Source organism: Mastomys coucha, unplaced genomic scaffold (assembly GCF_008632895.1).
Source record: "Mastomys coucha isolate ucsf_1 unplaced genomic scaffold, UCSF_Mcou_1 pScaffold21, whole genome shotgun sequence".
Lineage (NCBI taxonomy): Eukaryota > Metazoa > Chordata > Mammalia > Rodentia > Muridae > Mastomys > Mastomys coucha.
Window position 1 is genome coordinate 117,755,900 of NW_022196904.1, and position 22,268 is coordinate 117,778,167.

Genomic DNA, 22,268 nt, shown 5'->3' on the forward strand with positions numbered 1-22,268 from the left:
AAAAAAAAAAAAAAAACAACCCTCTATTAGTGTGTTATATGAGTTGTTACTTTAATTGTGTTAGTGTTAGTGTTAGTGTTAGTGATGTACTTTAAATTCTGGCCATGCTGTCTTTACACCTCATCCTAGGGCTACACAGAGAAACCCAGTCTTGAAAAAACCAAAAAAAAAAAAAAAAAAAAAAAAAAAAAAAAAAAAAAGAAAAAAAAAAGTCATTTTTGAAACGGCTCATTATGTATCCCTGTCTGACCTGGAACTCACAGAGCTCCACCTGCCTCTCTCTTGTGGGTGATGGGACTAAAGGTGTGTGCCACCAAACCTGGCAGTGCTTTATCTTTAAAAACATGTCTGAGCTGGGCATGCCCGTATACTTCTGTCTTCTCAGCACTCCTGAGCCCTAGTCAAGAGGGTCCAGAACTCTAGGCAAGCCTTGACTACATAGCAATATGCTGTGTCAAAAAAAAAAAAAAGCCTGAGGGAACCATTGGGATGGCTCAGTGGGCACTTGCCACCAAGCCTGAAAACCTGAATTTGATCCTGGGACACGCATGGTGGAAGGAGAGAAGTGACTTCTGGAATTTGTTCTCTGACCTCCCCAGGTTTTCAGCCTGTAGTTAAATAAAATCTAAAACCACTTCTTTTATATAAGGGTCCTAAATTAGGTCAGCTTCCCCTCTTTTTCTCTAGTACACAGGTCATACTATGGTTTCTCATATATTATTTACCCACTAATGTGTTTATTTTAGCTTAAAAAACTAGGTGTGATGCCCCCAGAGCAGCCACTACCTGTGAAATGTAATCGGACCTACCAGATCATGTGGGCTAACAATGGTGACTCCATCAGCAGGCAGTATGCTGGGACGGCTGCTCTAAAGGTAACCATCTGTATCAGGCATTGTGGGTCATTCTGTCTGAGGTTCAAAACAAGCTTTGTTTTTGACTTTATTTACATACATATGTATGTATGCTTTCTCTCTGCTGGCTGGCTGGGACAGGAGTCTGTGGCTAGGTCAAGTGAAGATGGCCTGTGTGGGCCTGAGCAGGAGTGCTCTGTCTCTGGAGAAGGCTGCTCTTTTTGAGGAGGTCCCATGTTGCTTTTATCTTCTACCTGTTCAAGGGACTCTGGAAATCTGAAATTCTATGTGCATTTATTTTATTTTGAGACAGGGTCTCCTCTTTCTATGTAGCCTTGGCTGTCTTAGAATTCACTATGTAGGCCTAGCTGTCCTCAAACTCACAGAGTTCCTCCTATTTCTGCCTCCCTGTGCACCACCCTACCTGGCTGAGCATCCATTTTAAAACTGTATACAAACAAAACACGTCTCTAGGACCTGAGCTGTCTGGGGATACTTTTGTCTTCTCTGAGTCTGACTCTTAGCCTGCCTCTTACTCAGTATAACCTTGGGCAGTCACTTATCCTCTGTTCCACCAGTTGCTCAGTGGAAATACCAGGCCTCCTAGGACAGATGGTTACAGGCTATCAGGGCTGGGCCTATTTCCTGACACTGAGTGTGTGTTGAAGGAATGCTTTATTAGTTTTTTGTTGTTATAATTTTTTTTGAAGGGCTCACAAAGCTTCATAGAAACTTAGATGGAAATATAGTCCCTGGTAACAAATTCTCAATTTATGGGTACTCTTTATGGGCAGTAGGAATTGGTTGAGTCAGCTTAAATTAGGTTTACGTCGATTTCCTTTCAAGATCCTATTTGACCTGAGGCCATATCTCTTCTAATAAAGTGTAGCTTGGTTGGTGGAGCTCTTGCCTGGCATGTGTGAGGCCTGGAACTGATTGCCAGCAAAACCCAAACCAAACAAAATAAGTGAGACTGAGGGCTCAGAGGACATCAGCTTCTCTAGGTTTTGGTTGAGGAATGAATATAAAAACCGTGTTTTGCTTTTACAACAGGACTTCTGTGTAGGCCATATTGGTACTGTACACCCTCAGCTAGAATTACCGGTGTGAGCTATCTCATCTGACTTGGAGTATGTCTGTGTGTCTCTGTGAGTTTATGTGACTCACATATATTTCGGTACCTGAGGAAGCCAAGGAATGTCAGATCCGCTGGCACTAGAGTTACAGGCACGTGTGAGCCACGTGATGTAGCTGTTGCAAACTGAACCCAGGCCCTCTGCAAGAGCAGCCTGTCCTCTTAATGACTGAGCCATCTTCCCAGCCCCACAAAAATTTTCTTTTGTCTTTTTGAGACAGGGTGTCTCCGTGTAGCCCTACCAGTCCTGGAACTCACTGTAGACCAGGCTGGCCTCAAACTCAAGAGATCTGCCTGACTCTGCCTCCTGAATGCTGGAATTAAAGGTGTGTACCACTACCGCCTGGCTCAAAAACATTTTTTTTTTTTTAAAAAAATAATTAAGGAAAGTAAACTCTATAAATCCTTATCCAAACACTATCTCATTTTCTTCCCCTGAGTTAGAATTCTCTGGAGTCCACATGCATGCTTTTCTATCTGTATATGTTGCTGAATTAAGACTCTTTGAAAGTGTCTAGCTTGTTGGCAATGTTTTTCCTAAATTTTCTGGGTTTAGTTTCTAACAAGCCTGTGTCCTAAAACTTGCTGTGAAGAAACAACACCATGATCATAGGCAACTCTTATAAAAGGAAGTATTTATTGGGGGCTGGCTGATAGTTTCAGATGTCTATTGTCTATTGTCATCATGATGGTGGGGAGCGTTTGAAAGCTGTGGTGGTGCATGACTGTAATCCTAACTCTTGGGATGTGGAGGCAGGAAGATTGAGAGTTCAAGGTCATTCGTGGCTTCGGAGTAAGGCCAGTCTAGGTTACATGTGACTGTCTCAAATCCTTTCCTGTCCCCTCAGTTTTTTGTTTTAAATATTATACCCTGAATATGAGCCCTGAAAAATATTTTCTATCTTTTTGGTATTTGTTATATAATTGGTTTGGCCTTAGAAATTCCAGAAATTCTACAAGTTGCTAGGAATAGCTTTGTCCTAATGGGTTATCTAGCTGAAGGCTTGATGGCATGAATAAATATTACATATAACTATTTGGCAAGCTTAGATCAGAGTCAAATACTAGTACATATTTTATTTAACTACAGTACTTAGGACCTTTTAAATTTATAATTTGGAAGCCTGTGGAGTTCTTGTCTTGAATTCAAAGTCCCAAATGAATTTTGAGAACATTCTTACATTTGAATAAATTTCCACAATTACTTTTCTTTGATAGGGTGACTTTACAAGAACAGGAGAAAGGAAATTGGCAGGAGTTATGAAAGATGGAGTTAACTCGGCCAATAGGTACTACCTCAGTCGGTTCAAGGATGCTTATAGGCAAGCTGTCATAGGTAAGGAACAGGAGTGCCGCTCCTTCTTCTGTGAATGATGTTTTACAGAATTCTGCTTCTTGCATTTATCATGTTTTGTAATTACTTGTGTTTCTAATATATCAAATTCAAATCTTCACAAGCTTGGGATTTGACAAATGTTTTTGGCTGGAGCAACAAAGGAACATATAATTACATATGTATTAGTCAGTTGTTACTCAAGTAATTGAAAAGCAGGATTGAGGCTGTGAGTGTGTGGGATGCAGTACCCAACCTCAGCATGCTCATTTGTTCTCTGGTTGCTCAAGCCATGTAATTATAGGATTTTCTTCTCCTGTTGGTCATTTATCATATAAATAACACCATTCTTTTCTGTAATCATGATTTAGCAGGAATTACTGATTATCCTAACCAACTCACTAATTTTTAGAAAAGGAAGCAGAATGGTAGATTGCCCATAAAATTCCTATATTAACATGTTTATTTAATTTTCAGGAAAAAGTTATTTTACAGGATTAAAGTGAAAGTAGAATGTTCTAGATTAGAAACAAATATGACATAGATCATCTGTGGTCCCTAAGAATATTTTTAAAGATCTGTTTCTTTCACCTGATTATTTTTGCACATGTAAAATAACCCTAGCCACATTCTAGGTAGGAATTGGAGAAATCTAATGTAAGGAGGTACATTCAGAACTGGGTTGTAGTTCAGTTTTGGAGTACTTACCTAGCGAATGTGAGGCCCTGGGTTTAATCTCCATAAATAAAACAAGGTTTGATTCATTTGTCAGAAATAAGAAGTACATAGTGTAAGTAGAGTCTTGGATGTTTTAAAACAGGATCTCAACCCTATATTGCTGGCTGACCTGGAACTGGCTACATAGGCTAGGCTGATCTCAGACTCAGAGACCAACCTTTCTGTCTCTTGAGTTCTAGGACTGAAGGTGTGCACCACACCTGGCTGAGATTTAGATTTTAGTGGTATATTCAAAGGGAAGAAAGATGACTTGCTTCCACTGGCTAATGTACCTATTTAATTATGTCACTGAGAACCTGGGTTCTGAGCCTGTCTCAGTTCAGCTATCTGATCATCTTGATCTCCTCAGGCTTGAGGGCGAGGCCAGCAGCAGTAGAAGCTCAGTAAGTCTGTGAACAATCTTTTTCCCTTAAGCTGCCTCAGATTTCAATGTCTAAGATGCCTTCCTAAGGAGTGGACCCATAATGGTTTGTTACAGCTTTAGCTGCATACCTCATAGGGAGAAAGTTAGCTCATCTTTTAACATTTTTGCTTGTTTTAAAATTGGATATACTTTGTATTGCGGAGCTGTTAGGAGTTCTTTGTGTATTAAGTATGCGACCCCCCTCCCCCAAGATGAACAGTTGTAAATATTCTCATGGGTTTGTAGTTTTTCACTTTCTTGATAATGAATTTTGAAATGCAGTTTGTTCTTTTATCTGAAAAACTCAAATTTCATTAAAAAAATGGCATACACATAACTTTGGATTCATTTTAAGATCTCTTGCATTGAGCTTTTCCCCTAGTTCCATTGAATCTATATTAACTAAAGATGCACTCCAAGCAGGCAGGAGCCAGCCTGGACAGGTGGGCAGTATCTTCCACTGAGGATGGGGTGATGTGCATGACTTCATCAATCCAGCTGGCTTCTCATGAGACCCAGAAGGCCAGTTCCTTCATCACCAGGTCCACCCTAGAATCTGCATCAGGTCCATGCAGACTGTTGGCCTCACCTGCAGCCTCATGAGCAACACTCTCCTTTGCAGGATGTGTAAGCAGAGGGTGGGCTGCTCTCAGGCGAAGCTTCATCTTCCTTAGTCCCACATGCTCTCTATGCAATTGTCTATCCACCTGGCCTGTGCCTGGGGGGTTATGCTTGCTGTTACCCAGAACACTATCTGTTTATTATGGCTAACTGTGGCCAGTCAGAATGCATCACCCAAGTATACAGTATAAAGTGCACATCCGAGATGCGGTCCATCTTCAAATATTTGTCCTCACAGGCAGGGGCTGGAGAGAAATAAAGAAAGAAATAAGAGAGAGACTGTGAGAAAAGCACACAGTGCTGCACATACTACAGAGTAAGAAGTGGCTGATACCATGGTGAATGGTCACCAAGCTCTAGGGACGACACACATGAAACCAGGGAAAACCAAGTCTCTTCACCCATGAAATGTTTCCAGAAACACTTCCCAAGAGTTTGTAATTTTGATGACATCTGATTTGTTTTTTTCCAGTCTAAAAACTTGAGCCTGCTTTAAGGGGGAAGAGATTTTAGCTTCTGCTTTATCAGATGAGCTCTGTTGTTTTAGGTCTCAGAGTCTCTGTTTTCAAAAGATAAGATGATGACAGTGTTAACACTCTCTACCCTAGATTTGATGCAAGGCATTCCAGTGACAGAAGATCTTTATTCCATATTTACCAAGGAGAAGGAGCATGAAGCTTTGCAAAAGGAGAACCAGAGAAGCCACCAGGAGCTCATCAGCCAGCTCTTACAGAGTTATATGCAGTTGCTGCTGCCAGGTGATGAGAAGTTCCACGGGGGCTGGGCCCTCATCGACTGCGACCCCAGGTGAGCAAGGGTAGTTAGGATTCAGCCCGCTTCATGTTCCAAGTTAATACGATAACACTATTAACACTGGCTCTTTCTCGTCCATAATGTGTGGGCCTGATTGCATCACACATGGCAGTTTCAGTGCAAGGCACACTCACATTCGGTATGTAGTTAAGGGGTGCTTGAAAAAGCATGTCAGCCATGAAAAGAAATGCTTAAATATGATACTTGATTTAAAAAACAATTCATGCCTGGAATAGTAACTCACACTTGTAATCCCAGCACATTAGAGGGTGAGGCAGGAAGATGCCCATATCCTAGCCTTTGGTGGCTTCTTTTTTTAAAAAGATTTTTATTTATTTTATGTATATGAATATACTGTACCTGTACAGATGGTTATGAGCTTTCATGTGGTTGTTGGGAATTGAATTTAGGACCTCTGCTTGCTCCGGTCAGTCCCTCTTGATCAGTCCCTGCTTGCTCCAGCCCAAAGATTTATTTATTATAAATAAGTACACTGTAGCTGTCTTCAGACACTCCAGAAGAGGGCACCGGATCTCATTACGGGTGGTTGTGACCCACCATGTGGTTGCTGGGATTTGAACTCAGGACCTTTGGAAGAGCAGTCAGTGCTCTCACCTACTAAGCCATCTTGCCAACCCTGGTGGTTTCTTAAACAAGCTTATATTGTTTCACATTCATTTTCCTGAACCAGTTACCAGACATAAATATACTTTATATTTCTTCTTGTCTCTTAGGTCATCTTCAGGAGTAGGCCTTGGGTTAGGTGTCCTGGCTAGTCTCTAGTTCATTATTAGATTCACTTCTCTTCCTGATAATAATTGTGTGTCTTTTCTTCCTTGGAGGCCAGGCAGTGATGGTGCATACCTTTAATCCCAGCACTTGGGAGGCAGAGGCAGGCAGATTTCTGAGTTCGAGGCCAGCCTGGTCTATAGAGTGAGTTCCAGGACAGCCAGGGCTACACAGTCTTGAAAAACAAAAAAACGAATATTCTTCCTTGGGTGGTCAGTCACCAAAAGTGGTTATGGGAGTATGCATTTGCTGTTTCACTGGCCAGAGCTCCTACTGTTTCTCTCTTTCCTCTAGGACGTTAGTGTAAGCCAGACTGGGTGTGTTTGTCAGCTTTTTGGTGCCAATTCTGCCTCTGGTCCATAGAGGCACTTTGGGGAATGCCATTTGTACCTGGCACAAAAGGGCTGTCTAAAGGCAGAGAATTGGAGCTGCAGGCTTCTGGAACAGATATATGGTCTGCTCCTCTGTGACACCCAGGGCTGCCAAGGCTTGACATTCTCCACTCAGACCCCAGAAGGCTCTCTGCTAGGTTGGCCATGTTAGACAGGTTGCATTTAGTAAGTGGTTGAGGTGTTTGCCATTTTCCAGCCTTTTTCCCTGTCTGTTACCATTGTTAGAAACTGTTTTCTTTGAGGCTTTGGGATGGAAGGACTGATGGGGAAGAAAGAGACCTGATAGTTTAGAGCCAAGGAGCTTCTTGATCACATTTAGGCTTGAGTAGGTTGAGTGCTTGCCTTTTTTTTTTTTTTTTTTTTTTTTTTTTTGGAGATAGTATCTTATGTATCCCAGACTGGCTTCAAACTCACTTTATAGTAGAGACTGGCTTTCTGACCCTCCTGGCTCCTATTTCCCAGGTGCTAAGATTATAGGCATACACAAGCAAGCCCATGGTTTAAAGCTTTCAGGCAGATACTCTGCCACTTGAGCTATAGAAAACCCACCCCTCTGCTGTTTGATTTCCTGTTTTTATGGGAGGTGTAAGAACTTCTTTGAAGGCTTAGGAGGGAGTCCACCACAGTTCCCAGTGCTTTCTTCTGCCTGTTCTTCTGAGGTGGCACTTTCTCAGATAGCAGGCCATTAACACCTTCACATCTTATTCTGGTGGATCACTCTCTGTGCAGATACCAATCTGAGGGTTTAGTTGCCACCATCTTATTAAACAAGCTTTTCTATGTCTCTTAGTAATTCTTGTCATCTGCCTTGTGATGTCTTCCCCAGATGCTGCAGTTTCATTAAATGTGCCACTGGTAGTTTTCTTTCTTCTCTAAGGGTGTGTCTATGTGTTTCCCCCTTCTTCTCCATGAGAAACATGCTGTAGACATTTGAGTTTTCCTTAGAATCATTGTATGTTTCCTAATTGGATGCATATCCAGATCCAGAACTGCTGTGTACCTGGTGGAGGACAAGGTAGCTCTGGGAGTGGCTGTATGCCATTGGGCTTGGAGGTTTATGCAGTCACCATGTGCCTGCCTCAACTTTTCATTCCTTGATGGATTTCTAAAATTAAAATAAAAAAATTTTGATAGGGGTGGGTTGACATAGGGTTTCTTTGTATAGCCCTGGCTGTCCTGTAACTCAGTCTATAGACTAGACTCAGACTCCCAGAGATCCACCTGTCTCTGTTTCTTCTGTGCTGGGATTAAAGTTGTGTGCCTCCACCACCCAATTTAGTTCGATAGCTTTTGTTTTTAAAAAATGTATTTAGGGCAGATGTGCTGGCATAATCTTTAATCCCAGTATTGAAATACAGAGGCAGGCAGGTCTAAGTGGTTTTGAGACCAGTCTGATTTTCCTAGGGAATTTGTTACTTAGTGACGCCACCAACAATGCAACCACAACCACAATAATAATAATAATAATAATAATAATAATAATGATGATGATGATGATGATGATGATGATAATAATAATAATAATGTGTTGTACGCGCGTGTGTATGTGTGTGTGTGTGTGTATGTATCTATGTATCTGTACATACACGACTGTGCCCGTGTGAAAGGTCTCCAGACTTGCATGGTAAGTGCCTTTTCTGGTGCTACTAACACCAATGCTTTTGTCTTTTTGTCCTTGAGCCGTAATTGCTTGTTTTTTTTTAAAAGACTAGGGCTAGGACTAGGGACTGGGGAGTAAGGCAGGACTGTGCAAATGCAGAGATGGGTGTCTGTACATAAACATTTGATGTTTTATTCTCAATGCTATTGTGGTGTTTGCGTTTTTTAAAATACTGCAGTAATGCACTATCCTAAGGACTATTTCGGCAGTGCAACAGAGTTTGCTGCATTCACTGCAGTATCGGTAATATATAACTATCTGGAAAGAGCCTTATGCAGGGGAGACCAGAAGCGGCGTTGGGAATTGTCCAGCGCGGCACCGTGCTGTGCCGCGGTAGGGACGCAGTGCGGCAACGCAGCGCTTCACGGTCCACTCTGGCAGACACCGGTTAGAAGCAGCCCTCCTCAGAACTAGGAGAGCTGCGGACAGGACCCAGAGCACCTGCAGAAACGTGGATTCTACCCTGTTCATCTATCCTCTGTAGTGTGTTGCAATAAGTAGAAGCGTGGCAAAGATAACAGCTTGGCAACCCTCTGTCCATCAAGCCGTGGTAAAGGCGCAAGCCAGAAGCCCTCCCATCCACAGCTCCATGGGCCGGGGTCTTTATTCTCCAAGGAGGGCGCGGGATGCGCAGGATACAATGTGCATGCGCAGTGGCAGCCTGCCGCAGCAGCGGAAGTGGGCGTGACGGGAGGCGAGTCCGCAGTGCCAGTCTCTGCAGGCGCGAGGTGCGGTGCAGAACGAGGGTGCTGCGCTCCCATCGGCAGCCGTCCCCTGCGCCTCGCGCTCCAGCTGCCAATGTTGCGGAGCCTAAGTCCGATGATGTTCTCGCCAGGACTTTTAAGATTTTCCTCCTTTTTGCAGGACTTATGGTTAAAGTACCAGTAGGGCTGTATTTTTCCTGTAAATTACTTCTTTTCCAAAGCCTGATGTTAATGTCCCTGGAAGACAGCGCTTTTTATGTGACCATTGTCTCCGTGGTTGGGCTGCATGTGGTTTTGGCAATTTTTGTTTTTATAGTATGGAAGGAAGGTTTGCCACAGTGGCGGGAAAACAAAAATGATTAGGGCAGCAGCAAGGAGCTGCAATGCAGGGGGTGGGGGGGGGTTATAATAAGGGTTTTTGTTGTTGTTGTTTTTTGTTTTTCTTGTTAGTATCAAATGTGCTTTTTCTTTTTTAAAAGGGTAGGGGGTGGGTGTATGGGCAGGGGGGCATTATTTAATGCACCTAAGACTGCAGTAGAAATGGCGTGGGCGGGGGAAAAAGGCCGACAACACTCGGCCGCTTGTTTCGTGCCAAATGCTTTTAGATAAGGACATAATGTTTTTGACTGATGTAAATACTAACTCTAGAATAGACAGGATGGAAGCGACACTGTAATTAGATTTTTTTTGTGTGTGTGTAAAAATTGTGTCGTGATGTAATTTTTGTGGCGTGGCTCGGCTCAAGCAGCAGTTTTCAGAATGCAGTAAGTATCATGCATAAACTAACTTCCATTTATCTTATCAATTTGCGTCATTTTCTGCTATGCCGCCAGGATCTCTGAATTTATGGTCTTCTCTTACTCAGATACGGGCTGCCAGAATCAGTCTGTGTTTTATTAGGTGCTTTGTTCATTCATTGAGGTCTAGAGTGTAGGTGAAAACTGAGGAAATCATTTCAAATTAAAACTGTTGAATTTGGGCTGCAACAAGGTGGTGCTGATGCAAAAAACCACGTACAGGCTTTGGTAAAAACAGTCCTCAGCAGTGCCGTCTAACAGTGACCTCATTCCCAGGCAAATTCGCTAGTGCCTTAAGTTCTATCTATAATTGATATTTCCCATCTTGGTCTTTCGTTTGTTTTTGCTACTGCTTTTCTAATAGTAAGAGCAAGCAGATGAGTTTGAGATCCTGTGGCAGGAAAATCTTATGGTAGAATCTAAAGATCAGCAGTCAGAATTTGGAGTTTTTAACAATGTGGCTAGAAAGGCTACTTATAGCAGATTAGAAATTAAGTTAAAATTTTCATTTGAATTTGGGTTATGCCTGCTTGTTGATTATTTGTATCTTTTAATCCTTGGCCATTTCCTTAGAAGCATCTCAAGATGTGCATTTTAGTATAGTCTTGGTTTAAAATGGTTTAATAATTCACCTGAATTCTATTCTAATCTGTTTTGGTTGTGGTTGTGGTGGTGGTGGGGTATGTGTGGAGCGCAGTGGGTGCGGGGGTCAGGGGGTGTTAATGCGACAAAATGGCCATAAGGCAGTGCTTACTCATTCCTTGAAAGCCAAGAGAAATCTATAGTGAGAAAAGTGGGGTGTGGCTTGCCTTCATGTTCACAACAGTTTATCTAAGACTATTTCAGAATATCTGTTTTCTAGTAGTACAAAAATATCCTGTGTCGAGTATGCTATTTTAAATATTGGCAGATGCGAGTTAACATAGGATTTCTCCTTCTGTGTGTCACGTTTCTCCTTCTTCCCAGTAGCCACCACTCTCTCACCGTTTTTTTTCCCCCCCTTACATTATCTCTTTTCCTTTGAGGACTGCGCCCCCTTCTGGTCATGCCTGGGACAGATGTCCCTTTCGTTCTGGCTCTTCATAACTTTTAAATCTGTTCCCTCCTAATGGTTGGGGTGGATAGAGGTGTTTTAAGGTTTCCCCCCCCCAAATGGATATAGATTGTTTTGTATTAAATTTAACTTCAGAAGTACTATCATTTCATTTTCATTTGTTCCCCTGGGCAATCTTTTCTTGTAAGTAGGAATATGCTTGCAAAAAAATGTGAACAAAAATAATTTATCAGGCATCCTTATCTGCACAGCCTCACTGACGCTGCTCACAGAGATGTGGACGTGCTCCTGCTGCTTTCTAACTCTGCCTACTATGTGGCCTAGTAAGTTGCCATTGATTTAAAGCTTGTAGTTTCTTCTTTTGTCTTCATGCTATATGAGATCTCATTGAGCCCTTTAAATAATCTTTCAAAAATTGAGTTATTACTGTTTTAGCTTATTATTACTTGGAATTCATCAAAATCTGGGCATTACACACTTTTTTTTAATCATAGAGGCCATGTATCATGGCTTGTCTTACTGTATTTTTCCCATTGTTCAACACTGAATTCCCTGCAGCTTTTGCCATTGAATGATTCAGCTCTGCAGATGCACAGCTTGTATGTGCGCATGTGCGGAACGTCAGTGTTGCCATGGTTACAAGCATATGATTATGCGACTTTCAGCATCTCCTTGGTTACAAGCATATGATCAATTATGTGACTTTGGTGGTTTATTAGCGCCATCTCCAAAAAGGCAATTATCTGTGCTACTGCCAAAGCTGAAGTGCCTGCTTGTTCCATGAGCTATCCAGGTTGCAGGCTTAATGTATTTCCTGAGTAAAATATTCCCTTTACTTTTTGCTTGGCTTAAGCTGTCATTATCCTGTCATTTCACATGCCTTTGGCACAGGTTATGACAGTTTTCTTCCTTGATTTGGGGTCTCAGACCCATCTGCTATATATTCCTTAGCTAAAGCATTCCAATGTATATTGCCTTCATTTAAATTAGGTTTGTTTTTATTTTTTATTTATAAAACTGAAATTATTTTTCCTTGTAACTGATTTCCTTTTGTATGTAAAATTCTCCATTAGTTGTTAAATTATGTTGCTCTCCTCTCCCACCCTCCCATCCCCGAGACAGGGTCTCTCTATTATGTAGCCTTGGCTGGCCTGGAATTCCTTCTGTAGACCAGGCCGGTCTGGAATTCACAGGGATCTGCATGCCTCTGCCTCCAAATGCTGGGCTCTTCCTCTTATTTTATATATACTTTTATGTTTCACTTCACTCTGGAATGCATGCTGTAAAGATTTTATTTTAAGTGCATGTGGTTGCTTGTATCATTATACCTCAGCTTTGGAGCCAAAGCCAAACACATGCTTTTAACCTTGGTTGTACTTCTCTCTAGTTACGATGATGAAGTTGATAAAGTAAACCAGTATCAACGACTGAGCCTAGAAGACCTGGAAAAAATAGAAATAGGTAAATATTAGCACATTAACTAACCCACAAAAGAGGATGCTCCAAGCCATCTGTGATGGCAGACTTCCCTTCTCTTCTTTAGAGACTAATAATGGGTATGGTTGCTTTCACATTGTGCCTCTTGAGAACTCCAGTGATCAAAAAGTTTAAACAATTACAACTGAAGAAGTGTTCTTATGGCCTCATAAAATCCTATGTTCATGATAGAACAGCGGGCATAAGACAGGGATGCCTTGTCATGGTTAGGACATGCACATGCATGAAGTGTCATAGTGAAACCCAAGATTAACACACTATGAAAATGTTTTTATAAATGGCCATAAGTTTATACCTTGTTTAAATTATGAATAGAAATATGCTCACAGTTAAAAGATACTATGTGTTTTTGAAGTAAAGGAAGAGAGTGTTAAGTAGAAAACAACTTTAAACACACTCATTTGTGTTAGGTCCTGAGCCTACTCTTTTCGGCAAACCAAAGTTCTCCTGCATGCGGCTGCACTACAGGTGTAAAGAAGCAAGCGGTTACTTCCACACGCTGAGAGCTGTACCACGGAGTCCTGAAGAAGATGGGAAAGGTAAGGAAGAGCAAATGGTGACATTTTCAGAGATAATCTACTGATAGCTTTTTTCTTATTACAAGTCCACTGCATGGGACACTGTAGAACAACTGGTTTCTAGAAAGGTGGCTCAGGAGTAGCTGGGATTTGAGATCTCTGCTCCTATTTGATGGGTGTTTCTCACCTGCTTCCAGAGGCAGCACTTACTACCACTTTTCCCTGGGTGTTGCCCCTGTGCCTAGCACAGTGCTTACTTAGATCTCTGAGTTCTAAGATGTTTACTTGCTGTTCATTAGCTCTTTTGCTCTTGTCTGTTAAAAAAGTCATCATCTAACATGCTCTGCGAAGAGTCCAAAGATGATGGTGGCAGCAGCAGCATGCTGTTTGCCCTTAAGCAGCGGGCTTGCCTTAACTGCGTGCCACTCAGCGGGATGGGTGGGTGGGTGTGAACCAAAGCTCTGTTGCAGATTTTATCCTGGAAGTGAATCCCTCCCAAAGGTTGAAGGAACAGATACAACAGGGATTGAAGAAATAGTCATTCCAAAAAAGAAAACATGGGATAAAGTGGCTGTTCTTCAGGCACTTGCATCCACAGTAAACAGGGATCATCCTATAGCTGCCCCTTATGTGCTTCAAGATGACCCTTCCTTACCTCATACCTACCTCTGCTTGGAGTCTCATTTGTTTTAATTGGCAAAGAAGTCTGGAGAGACTGTGGCAAGGTTTATTATTAATTCACATCCCAAATATTTCCAAAATATAACTGAGCCTCATGTACCATGATTAATGCCCGAGCACTTTTGAACCTCAGATTGAAGATGGAACAAATCAAACTCAAAAGAGTTAAAGCTGCTGTGGACATCTCTGTTCAGCAGGCAGGTGACTTCAGCTAGACCTAGCCCCTCTTGGAGCATGGGGCCATTTTATATGGTCCAGTTAGCTTTGAGTAAAAACGCCAAACAGTGCTTTACTCTGCATTGTTTGTGATTTAAGTGTAAAATGTACAATTTGTTTTCTGCTCTAGTTCCACCCTGGAATTATAAGTGAGGTAGAACTTCATGCTTATTTGCTTTTGTCCAAGTACATGGCCTCTGTTTTTAGCATTAGGTGTGAGAAGGCAGAGCCAAATATAACAAATACTTTATCTTTAAAAAAAAAGGCATCATCTAGAACATATGGAGGATAGTGAGCAAGAAAGTTTTCTGTAAGTTGTAAGCATTAAACTAGTACTTAAATCTGGCGACAAGTTAACTTCAGGCTGTACGTGCTAGTGTCTGGGGCAACTGGTAAGAACTGTGTTTGAATTTCAGATACTCTTCAGTGCATTGCAGAGATGTTGCAGATCACCAAGCAAGCCATGGGACTGGATGTTCCCATAATTGAGAAGAAACTTGAGAGGTCAGTATCAAGAGTGAAGATAGCGGTCAGCATGCATTTGCCTTGTGCTCAGAATGGCAGCCTCATGCCATCTGAGGCTCTGGCCTTTGAAATGTAACCACATGACTGCATACTGACCACTGTGCAGACCTGGTACAAGGAAAAGAGAAAAAACCCAAGATACAAATATTTTTATGTATCTGTATTGAGGTGTGGTATTTTGTATGTAAGTAAAACTTTTTAGTTCCACCTTTTTTTGGTAGCTGCTAGAAAGTTTCGGTTATCTTGTCAACTGAAAACAATATCCACCGTCCAACACCTTTTGGATGGTGGAGTTTTAGTGTCGACTCCAGTTATTTGGATTTATCAGTTAGCAGTACTCCACTTCTAGTATTTTAGATTCCATGAGGAATTAACTTTTTTCTTTTCCAACTTACAGGAAAAGCAGTAAGCCTCATGAAGACATCATTGGTATCAGATCTCAAAACCAAGGCTCTCTGGCCCAGGGGAAAAGCTTTTTAATGAGCAAATTTTCATCTCTAAATCAAAAAGTAAAGCAGACCAAATCCAACGTGAACATTGGCAACCTACGAAAATTAGGAAACTTTACAAAGCCTGAAATGAAAGTTAACTTTCTAAAACCAAACTTAAAAGTCAATCTTTGGAAGTCAGATAGTAGTCTTGAGACCATGGAAAACCCAGGAGTGATGGATAATAAGGTCCAGAGGGAGTCTGATGGGGACATTTCTTCAGATGACTCATACCACTCTGATGAATTCCTTACAAATTCTAAGTCAGAGGAAGACAAGCAGCTAGCCAATTCTTCAGAGAGTGTGGGGCCAATAGATTACATTCTCCCGAGCTGTGGGATTATTGCTTCAGCACCTCGACTAGGCAGTCGGTCCCAGTCTGCCAGCAGCACTGACATCAGCACTCGTGCTCCCTCAGAAGCTACCGTTGGTCATGGAAGTGAGCTTGGAAAAGACCTGGAGTCTCCCTTGAAGAAAAGCCCTTCTGTTGACAACATACGCATATTGACTGGCTTTGCAAAGCCCATGGATGTTTACTGCCAGAGATTTGTGCAGGATGCACAGAATAAAATGAATGAGCTGTCAGAGATCAGGTCTGCATCTCAGAATAGTGAGGATGGATATCACAAAATGAACTGTGTTTCTAATGAAAAAACCCAGCCAGAGTCAGTGGAGCAGACGCCTTCTCGACCCTCCCAGTTAAATGTCTCCTGTTCTGCGGCAGGCCCACAGTTCTTATCAGTTGAACCTGTGCATTCAGTGGTATCTCAGAAGACGCCCAGCTCCGGGTCCAGCCTTCTGGAACTTGAGGCAGGGCTTTGTGCAACTCCTTCTTCAGAGGGAAGCAGCAGCAGAGCAGTCTCTCCCTTTGCAAAGATCCGCAGCTCCATGGTCCAAGTTGCTAATATTACCCAAGCTGGGCTAACTCATGGGATAAACTTAGCAGTTGCCAAAGTTCAAAAGAGTCCAGCAGAACCTGAAGTGGTTAATGAAATTCAACAAAATGAACTTAAAAATATGTTTACACAATGCCAGACACGGATAATTCAGATTTAGATTTTAGTCACAATCCTTTGGCTTTTATTTAAAAATTCAAAATGAAGTTTTCACCTATCAGGCTATTTTAACCTGTACTGAGTTTAGGGATTTCAAATTCTAATTATGTTTATTGGCAATTGTTTACAAGGAGTCTAAACCTTAGCAAATTTCCAGATATGTAAACCAAGACTACAAGCAGTCATCCTGGATTACGGACCAGAGTAGCAAACACACTAGAGTGGTTTGTGCATCTCACTTGGGAAGGAGTAGAAAAGAAACCAAGCTGGTGTCTGGGGGGAGACACTCTGAAGCAGATATAGTGTGGACAGTCATTTACGGAGTTAGCATTTTTCTGCTCTATCATCAGTTCATTCCTCTATACTGCTTCTATAAAGGAAATTATGCATTTAGATTTTAGTGATACTAGTGTGCATTAGTATCTAAATTAAAAAAGTCTTGTGGCTTAACCATTCTCTGAAGTTGAGAATTAACAATGGTGAAAATGTATTTTCATTTGACCCCAATCCCATATTCTCCTTTTTTCTCCCAAATTCTTAAATATGGGCTTGCCTGTCATAAAATAACTTGCTGCAGGAACATAAGATCATGTTTATTGACTGTAGGGATCTCTAGAAAAGTCGTTTGAACTCTTTCAAGGGGGACATTTAGCATCTCTCTTGTAGGTTCTAGAACTATGGAAAACATAGCTAAAGTACAGGTTAAACTGGTTTTATGCGGTAACTAACCACCAAGAACCTCTTCTGTAACCCAGAGTAAGAAAGTTGTAGGGCATATTCTAGCAGGCATCAATGTCTCTGGCATCCTTTAGAGCCTTACTCTGGTTAGCTGACTCAGTTTAACATTATGTCTGTTAAAACTCTGATAAGCATTCCGCCTTTGTTATTTATTTGAAGTGTCAAGTCTTGTGACTATTAAAGTACCACTGTAATTCAAAACATCAGTGTATGAGAATTTCTTGTATAGCATTTAATAGTAAGAGTGGTTTTCAATCAAAGAATTCATAAATAGTAAGTTTGCTATAACTAAACACTGGTTTTGAACTTTTAATTAAAGTGTTCTTCTATTTTAAAAATGAAAAATGTATTTTAAATCCCAAACATTAAAAACTGAATGCTGTAGTTTGTTTTTTCCCTTTTCTTCTTTAGGGTCTTCAGAGTAGTTAAGTATTAAGCCAGATCAGATGGGAAGATAAATGACCCATGTTCAGAGTAGTTAAGTATTAAGCCAGATCAGATGGGAAGATAAATGACCCATGAAGAGATGTGCAACAAGTTAAAACAATGGTTATTTCCAAAGAGATCTAGATGCCTGGTCAGGGTTAATAGCTGGTCCAGACTCAGAGCTACAAATGTGAACATCTGTGTGTAGCAAGGGAGAGAGGGAGTCTCTTCCAGTTCAACTTGAGGAGATGTTATCCTGTATTTCTATTTCACAGTACTGGTCATTTGGGAGTTTTACTTACTGGACAGGGTTATTCACAGGAACTTTTCTGTAAGACCAAGCAAAATTATGACTTCTCTTTGGTAAATTACAGTTTATATTGGTACAGTTTGACAAGATAAACTAAAAACTTTGTTCTAGAACAAAGAAAATGTATTTTCAAAAATCTGTGAACACTTTATTTTCAGAAGTTTAAAGATCTGTCTACCAGTTATAAAAATGAAAACCAGTTAGAATTCTAGTATGAACATTATTTACATTAACTTATAAAAATAGATTTGCGGTTAGGAAAAGAATGCTGAACAACTAACTAGTAGTTTGTACTTCCTTTCATTAAGCAAATCCCTTGATTTATCAAGGCCTACCCTGTTTCCTTGGTTAGCAGGAAAAAAAAATTAAGGGACCATTGCATTCATCTGTTTCCAAGTGAATTCATCTTCATACACACGGCAGATGAGATTAACAGCGAGGTTCTGGCTTTTGTGAAGATTCTTGTCACAATCGCCATTATACTATAGTAACTTGCAAATTTTAAGTACTAACATTTTTGTTCATTTGAAAATACACATAACAGCTGGGCGGTGGTGGCATGCGCCTTTAATCTTGGGAGGCAGAGGCAGGTGGATTTCTGAGTTCGAGGCCAGCCTGGTCTACAGAGTGAGTTCCAGGACCGCCAGGGATATATAGAGAAACCAAAAAAAAAAAAAGAAAAAAAAAATTTATTAAAATGAATTGGCTGGAGGAAAACCTACCTATAACTGTATGGGCCTTTAACTGCACTAGTAAATGGTGTTGCTTATATTAAAAGCTCAAAATCCAGTACATTTATCAAATCAGCTAAATAGTGAGGAAAATGAAAAATGTCCCCACCCTGTACAGGCTGTGGGTGTAGCTCACTGGAGCCAAAACTTCTCTAGCATGTACGAGAAGCCAGGGTTTGATACACAGCACCAAAAAAAGATTACTCCCCCGCCAAACCTTACTATTTAAGTAGCATTTTTTTCATGTTTGGACAAGATTCCAATATTCCCTTCGGTCCCATAAAATGATAGTTGCAGATGACAGATGTAGGAGATGAGAAAAGTTAAGGACAATGGTGATCTTCACAAAGCTGCATTTATTCCATTAAAAGATGCTCATGCTCTGAGAATGTCCTTTATGAAAACAAGACAGTGATCACAGTGTGTTTTGTTCGTCTTTGACTTGGCAAAATCACTTGGCACCCCTACCCCAGAGAGGCATTACTAGTCTGTGAAATCTGAAAGCCGGGAACCACCACCATGGGAAAGCCCAGTTCTCAGAGCCGACTGGCACAGCTGGGATGTGGGAAACTGCTTCTGTGGCAAATGTGTAGAAAATGACACTAGAGAAGTCACATCCTGAACGTGTCTTCACTCAGACCTGTTCTGAATTAGCATAGCTCTTCAGATAGCTCTGCAGAGGAAGCTGGCACTTCATAGTCTGGCCTAAGATGGAGCTGTGGCTAAGGAAATGGTATGATCAGCAACATTATCATTATTAAACCTTTAATATCAAATACATTTTTGTACATCATAACTAATTATAAAACAAACTCCAAAACTCCATAAAACCAGTAAGGTAAAAGCCCTTACAGAGAATCATATAAACTTTAGGTGTCACCAGACTTGACTCAGGAAAAGTCACTTTTTTTGGATACAAATTATCTATAAAACAATGTGGTATAAAGGACTCTGGATTGTACAGCAGAGGCTGTATGTAGCTAGCCGTTCTCTGCAAGTTCAGAGTTCTAAAGCTCGTTCCCGTTCACGCTCTTCTGCTGCTGAAGCCTGTTCTTTCTGGAGTGCTCCAGCTGCTTTGCTCTGAGCCATCTTTCTCTTGAGAGTGTTGTCTGACCAGCGCTCAGAGACAGAAATCTGGTTTAAATAAAGTTGTCCAGAGTTAGGAAAGTTAGCTTGAAGATGTAAGAACTAGGAAAGCACTCACTCTTTCCTCTCCTCTCTCTGTGTGTGCCCCCTTCTCTTTCTCACTCCCCTACCTCATCCACCTCTTTTTTTAAAAAAAAAGAACTAGGAAAGCTTTGAAAGCTATCAGGAGGCAAGAGTGTATGGTTGGTACACATAAGCAAAGTCCAAGTGTGACCTCACAAAGAAGTCCCCGAAGAGCCAGAACTAGAGGGAGGCTGGCTCTTACAAGCTTAGACAGCAAGGCTATCCTATTGCTAAGGTCCTGCTAAGGAATCCTCAACAAGCACTTCCATTGGGTGGGTCTTTTCATATCTGTCTTTATGGTGGACTAAGCCTGACATTAGGAATCTTCCTCAACCACTTTCTTCCTTCTTGGTTGAGCTTGAGGTGGATTTTTTGTGGCTGTGGCCACACATACCCAAATTTAAAGCAGGGTCTGAGCTTCAATTTTCAAACAAAAGCTTCGTCCATCTGTTCAGCCCTAGATGTCTTTGAAAGGCAAAGTTCCTTTGTTTTTAGAATTCTGCCTCAGATCCTGCTGACTAAATCAGAAGTGCACACAGCCAACAGCAAAGCTGAGCTGGAGCACACTTACCGAGCCACCACAAGCAGCTGGTGGAGATCATCAGCCGTGATACTCTGAGGGTCATTTTTACGCATTTCCACAAAATCATCTTCAACTGCCTATATCAAAAGAGTAATACACTTGTAAAAGTATTCCTTCAAAACCTTTTAAGTGCATTTCAAAACAATTTCCTTATTTTTTATAGAGAAAAAGAAACATGGTCCTTGATTGAGGTGAAAATAATGGTAGACAAATGGTGGCAAGATAGGTAAAAACTTAAGCCCCATTACGAAATGCAGCACGGGAAGCATTCTACATTCAGCTTAGCCCCGTTGAGAAAGCCAAACAAGCACAGAAGCCAGCATCTGCTACAGTGTGATAGTGCACACCTGCAAGGCCAGCACTGAGGATGCTGAGGGAGAAGTACGGCAGATACGGGCTGCCTGGGTCCAATACAGCACAGTACAATGGCTGAACTCAGCTCTGTCAAAACCATGGAAACTTCCAGTAACTTGGTACCATTTATGCAAGAAAGCAGTGGTAAAAGTGTTGATTGAGCCTGTGACATCTGAGCTTGTTTTCACACTCTATCCCCCTCAGGTGAGGTCCTCTAGGCAGGGCTGGAGTTCCTGCATGGCTGCTCTGATCTGCAAGGCTACCTTTCCTAATCTAACTTGAAGCCTGTTATAGCTGTTCTTCTGTTGTTACCACTAATATCTTGCTATATAAATTAAGCTCCAGGATGTTTCCTTTACATAGTGCATGTGAGACCAGGTACTAGTTTCAGTTACAAGCACCTCCTGGGGCTTGAGCATGCATCACTTTTGGAAAGGGGTGACTATTGTATAAAGAACTAAAGTATAAAGAACTAAAGAAGAGTATGTGAACAGTGCCTCACCAAGCAGAGAACATCAATAAGAAAATAATGTTGAAAAAGAAGCAAACAGGAAATTCTATAAATAAAAAATAAGGCAATTAACAGCAATAATTGTAGAAGATTTGAGCAGGCACAAAAATTAATCAAACTTCAAGATAGGTGAACAAAGGCCTTTTAGACTGAAGCAGAAAGAAAAATAAGGGAAAATGACCAAAGCTTCAAAGATCCGCAGCTCCCCATCAAATGTACTGACATAAGTGTAATGAGGGCCAGTGGGAGAGAAAGCAGCAGGAAAGAACTAAAAAAAGACAGAGAACCAAGAACAATGGCCCCTGAAAACTTGAAGGCTGCTGTGGTGGATTGACACAGTTTGTATTCTAATGCTAATACTGGTTCCTTAAGATCTGGTTGCTCTAGAGTCCATGCCCACACAGACCCAAGTGACTATGTGACCTTGACCTCAAGTTATTTCTGAATAAAGATGCCTACAACCAATATATGGGCAAAAGAGGCACCGGCAGGTTTTAAGGTTCCCCGGGCCTAGGGAGTGGGAGGCTGGAGGAGAACCAGGAGGGAGAGAAGAAGGTGAATGGAGGAGAAGCTGCCATAGGTTAGGTGAGTCATGAAACATAGCTCTAAAGGCTGGCCAATTGAATTGATGTTAAGAGCAACCCAGATGAAACATAGTAAGTAATAACATGGGGTTATCGATACAAAGTAGATTCTAATGACATAGAGGCCCAGCTCTTGTGTTTAAGGCATATTCTAAATATAAGGGTTGTATGAGACTTCTATTGGGAACTAAATGATTAAGGCCAGGTAGAAACCCTTGATTGGGATTAAAAATTCCTTCAACAGGGTGCTAAAGACTTGACCAGAATAATGCACACATTAAGAAGCACAGCAAACTGCAGTAGGACAGACAATAGAAACTCGGACTGACAACTCCTCTGGGTTTTAGAGGAATGTTCTTAAGGAGCAGCTGCTGCTGACAGAATGGAAAAAAGCACAACACCCAGGGAACAGACAGTGGAATAGCAAAGAGCTTTAATCCCCAGCACTTAGGAGGCAGAGGTAGCAGATCTCTCCAACTTTGAGGCCAGCCTGGTCTACACAGTGGGATCATGTCTGGAAAAAGAGAGAGAGAGAGAGAGAGAGAGAGA

General features: G+C 41.4%; 2 protein-coding genes across 3 annotated transcripts in view; one reads left to right on the forward strand and one right to left on the reverse strand.

The window, feature by feature from the left end:
* Positions 1–17,212, forward strand: part of Inpp5f (inositol polyphosphate-5-phosphatase F) — an 85,535-nt gene extending 68,323 nt beyond the window's left edge. The window contains exons 13-20 of the mRNA XM_031388491.1: positions 747–875; positions 3,208–3,325; positions 5,693–5,891; positions 11,545–11,616; positions 12,681–12,754; positions 13,201–13,329; positions 14,622–14,709; positions 15,128–17,212. Of these exons, the coding sequence (XP_031244351.1) occupies positions 747–875; positions 3,208–3,325; positions 5,693–5,891; positions 11,545–11,616; positions 12,681–12,754; positions 13,201–13,329; positions 14,622–14,709; positions 15,128–16,274 (1,956 nt within the window). The 3' untranslated portion in view covers positions 16,275–17,212. The remainder of the gene's footprint in view (positions 1–746; positions 876–3,207; positions 3,326–5,692; positions 5,892–11,544; positions 11,617–12,680; positions 12,755–13,200; positions 13,330–14,621; positions 14,710–15,127) is intronic.
* A 1,604-nt stretch (positions 17,213–18,816) lies between these two features.
* The window catches only part of Mcmbp (minichromosome maintenance complex binding protein), a 42,228-nt gene continuing 38,776 nt past the window's right edge, over positions 18,817–22,268 (reverse strand). For both annotated transcript variants that reach the window (XM_031388492.1, XM_031388494.1), the window contains exons 15-16: positions 20,259–20,347; positions 18,817–19,612 (exon numbers count right to left, since the gene is read on the reverse strand). In XM_031388492.1, the coding sequence (XP_031244352.1) occupies positions 19,486–19,612; positions 20,259–20,347 (216 nt within the window). In that variant the 3' untranslated portion in view covers positions 18,817–19,485. The remainder of the gene's footprint in view (positions 19,613–20,258; positions 20,348–22,268) is intronic.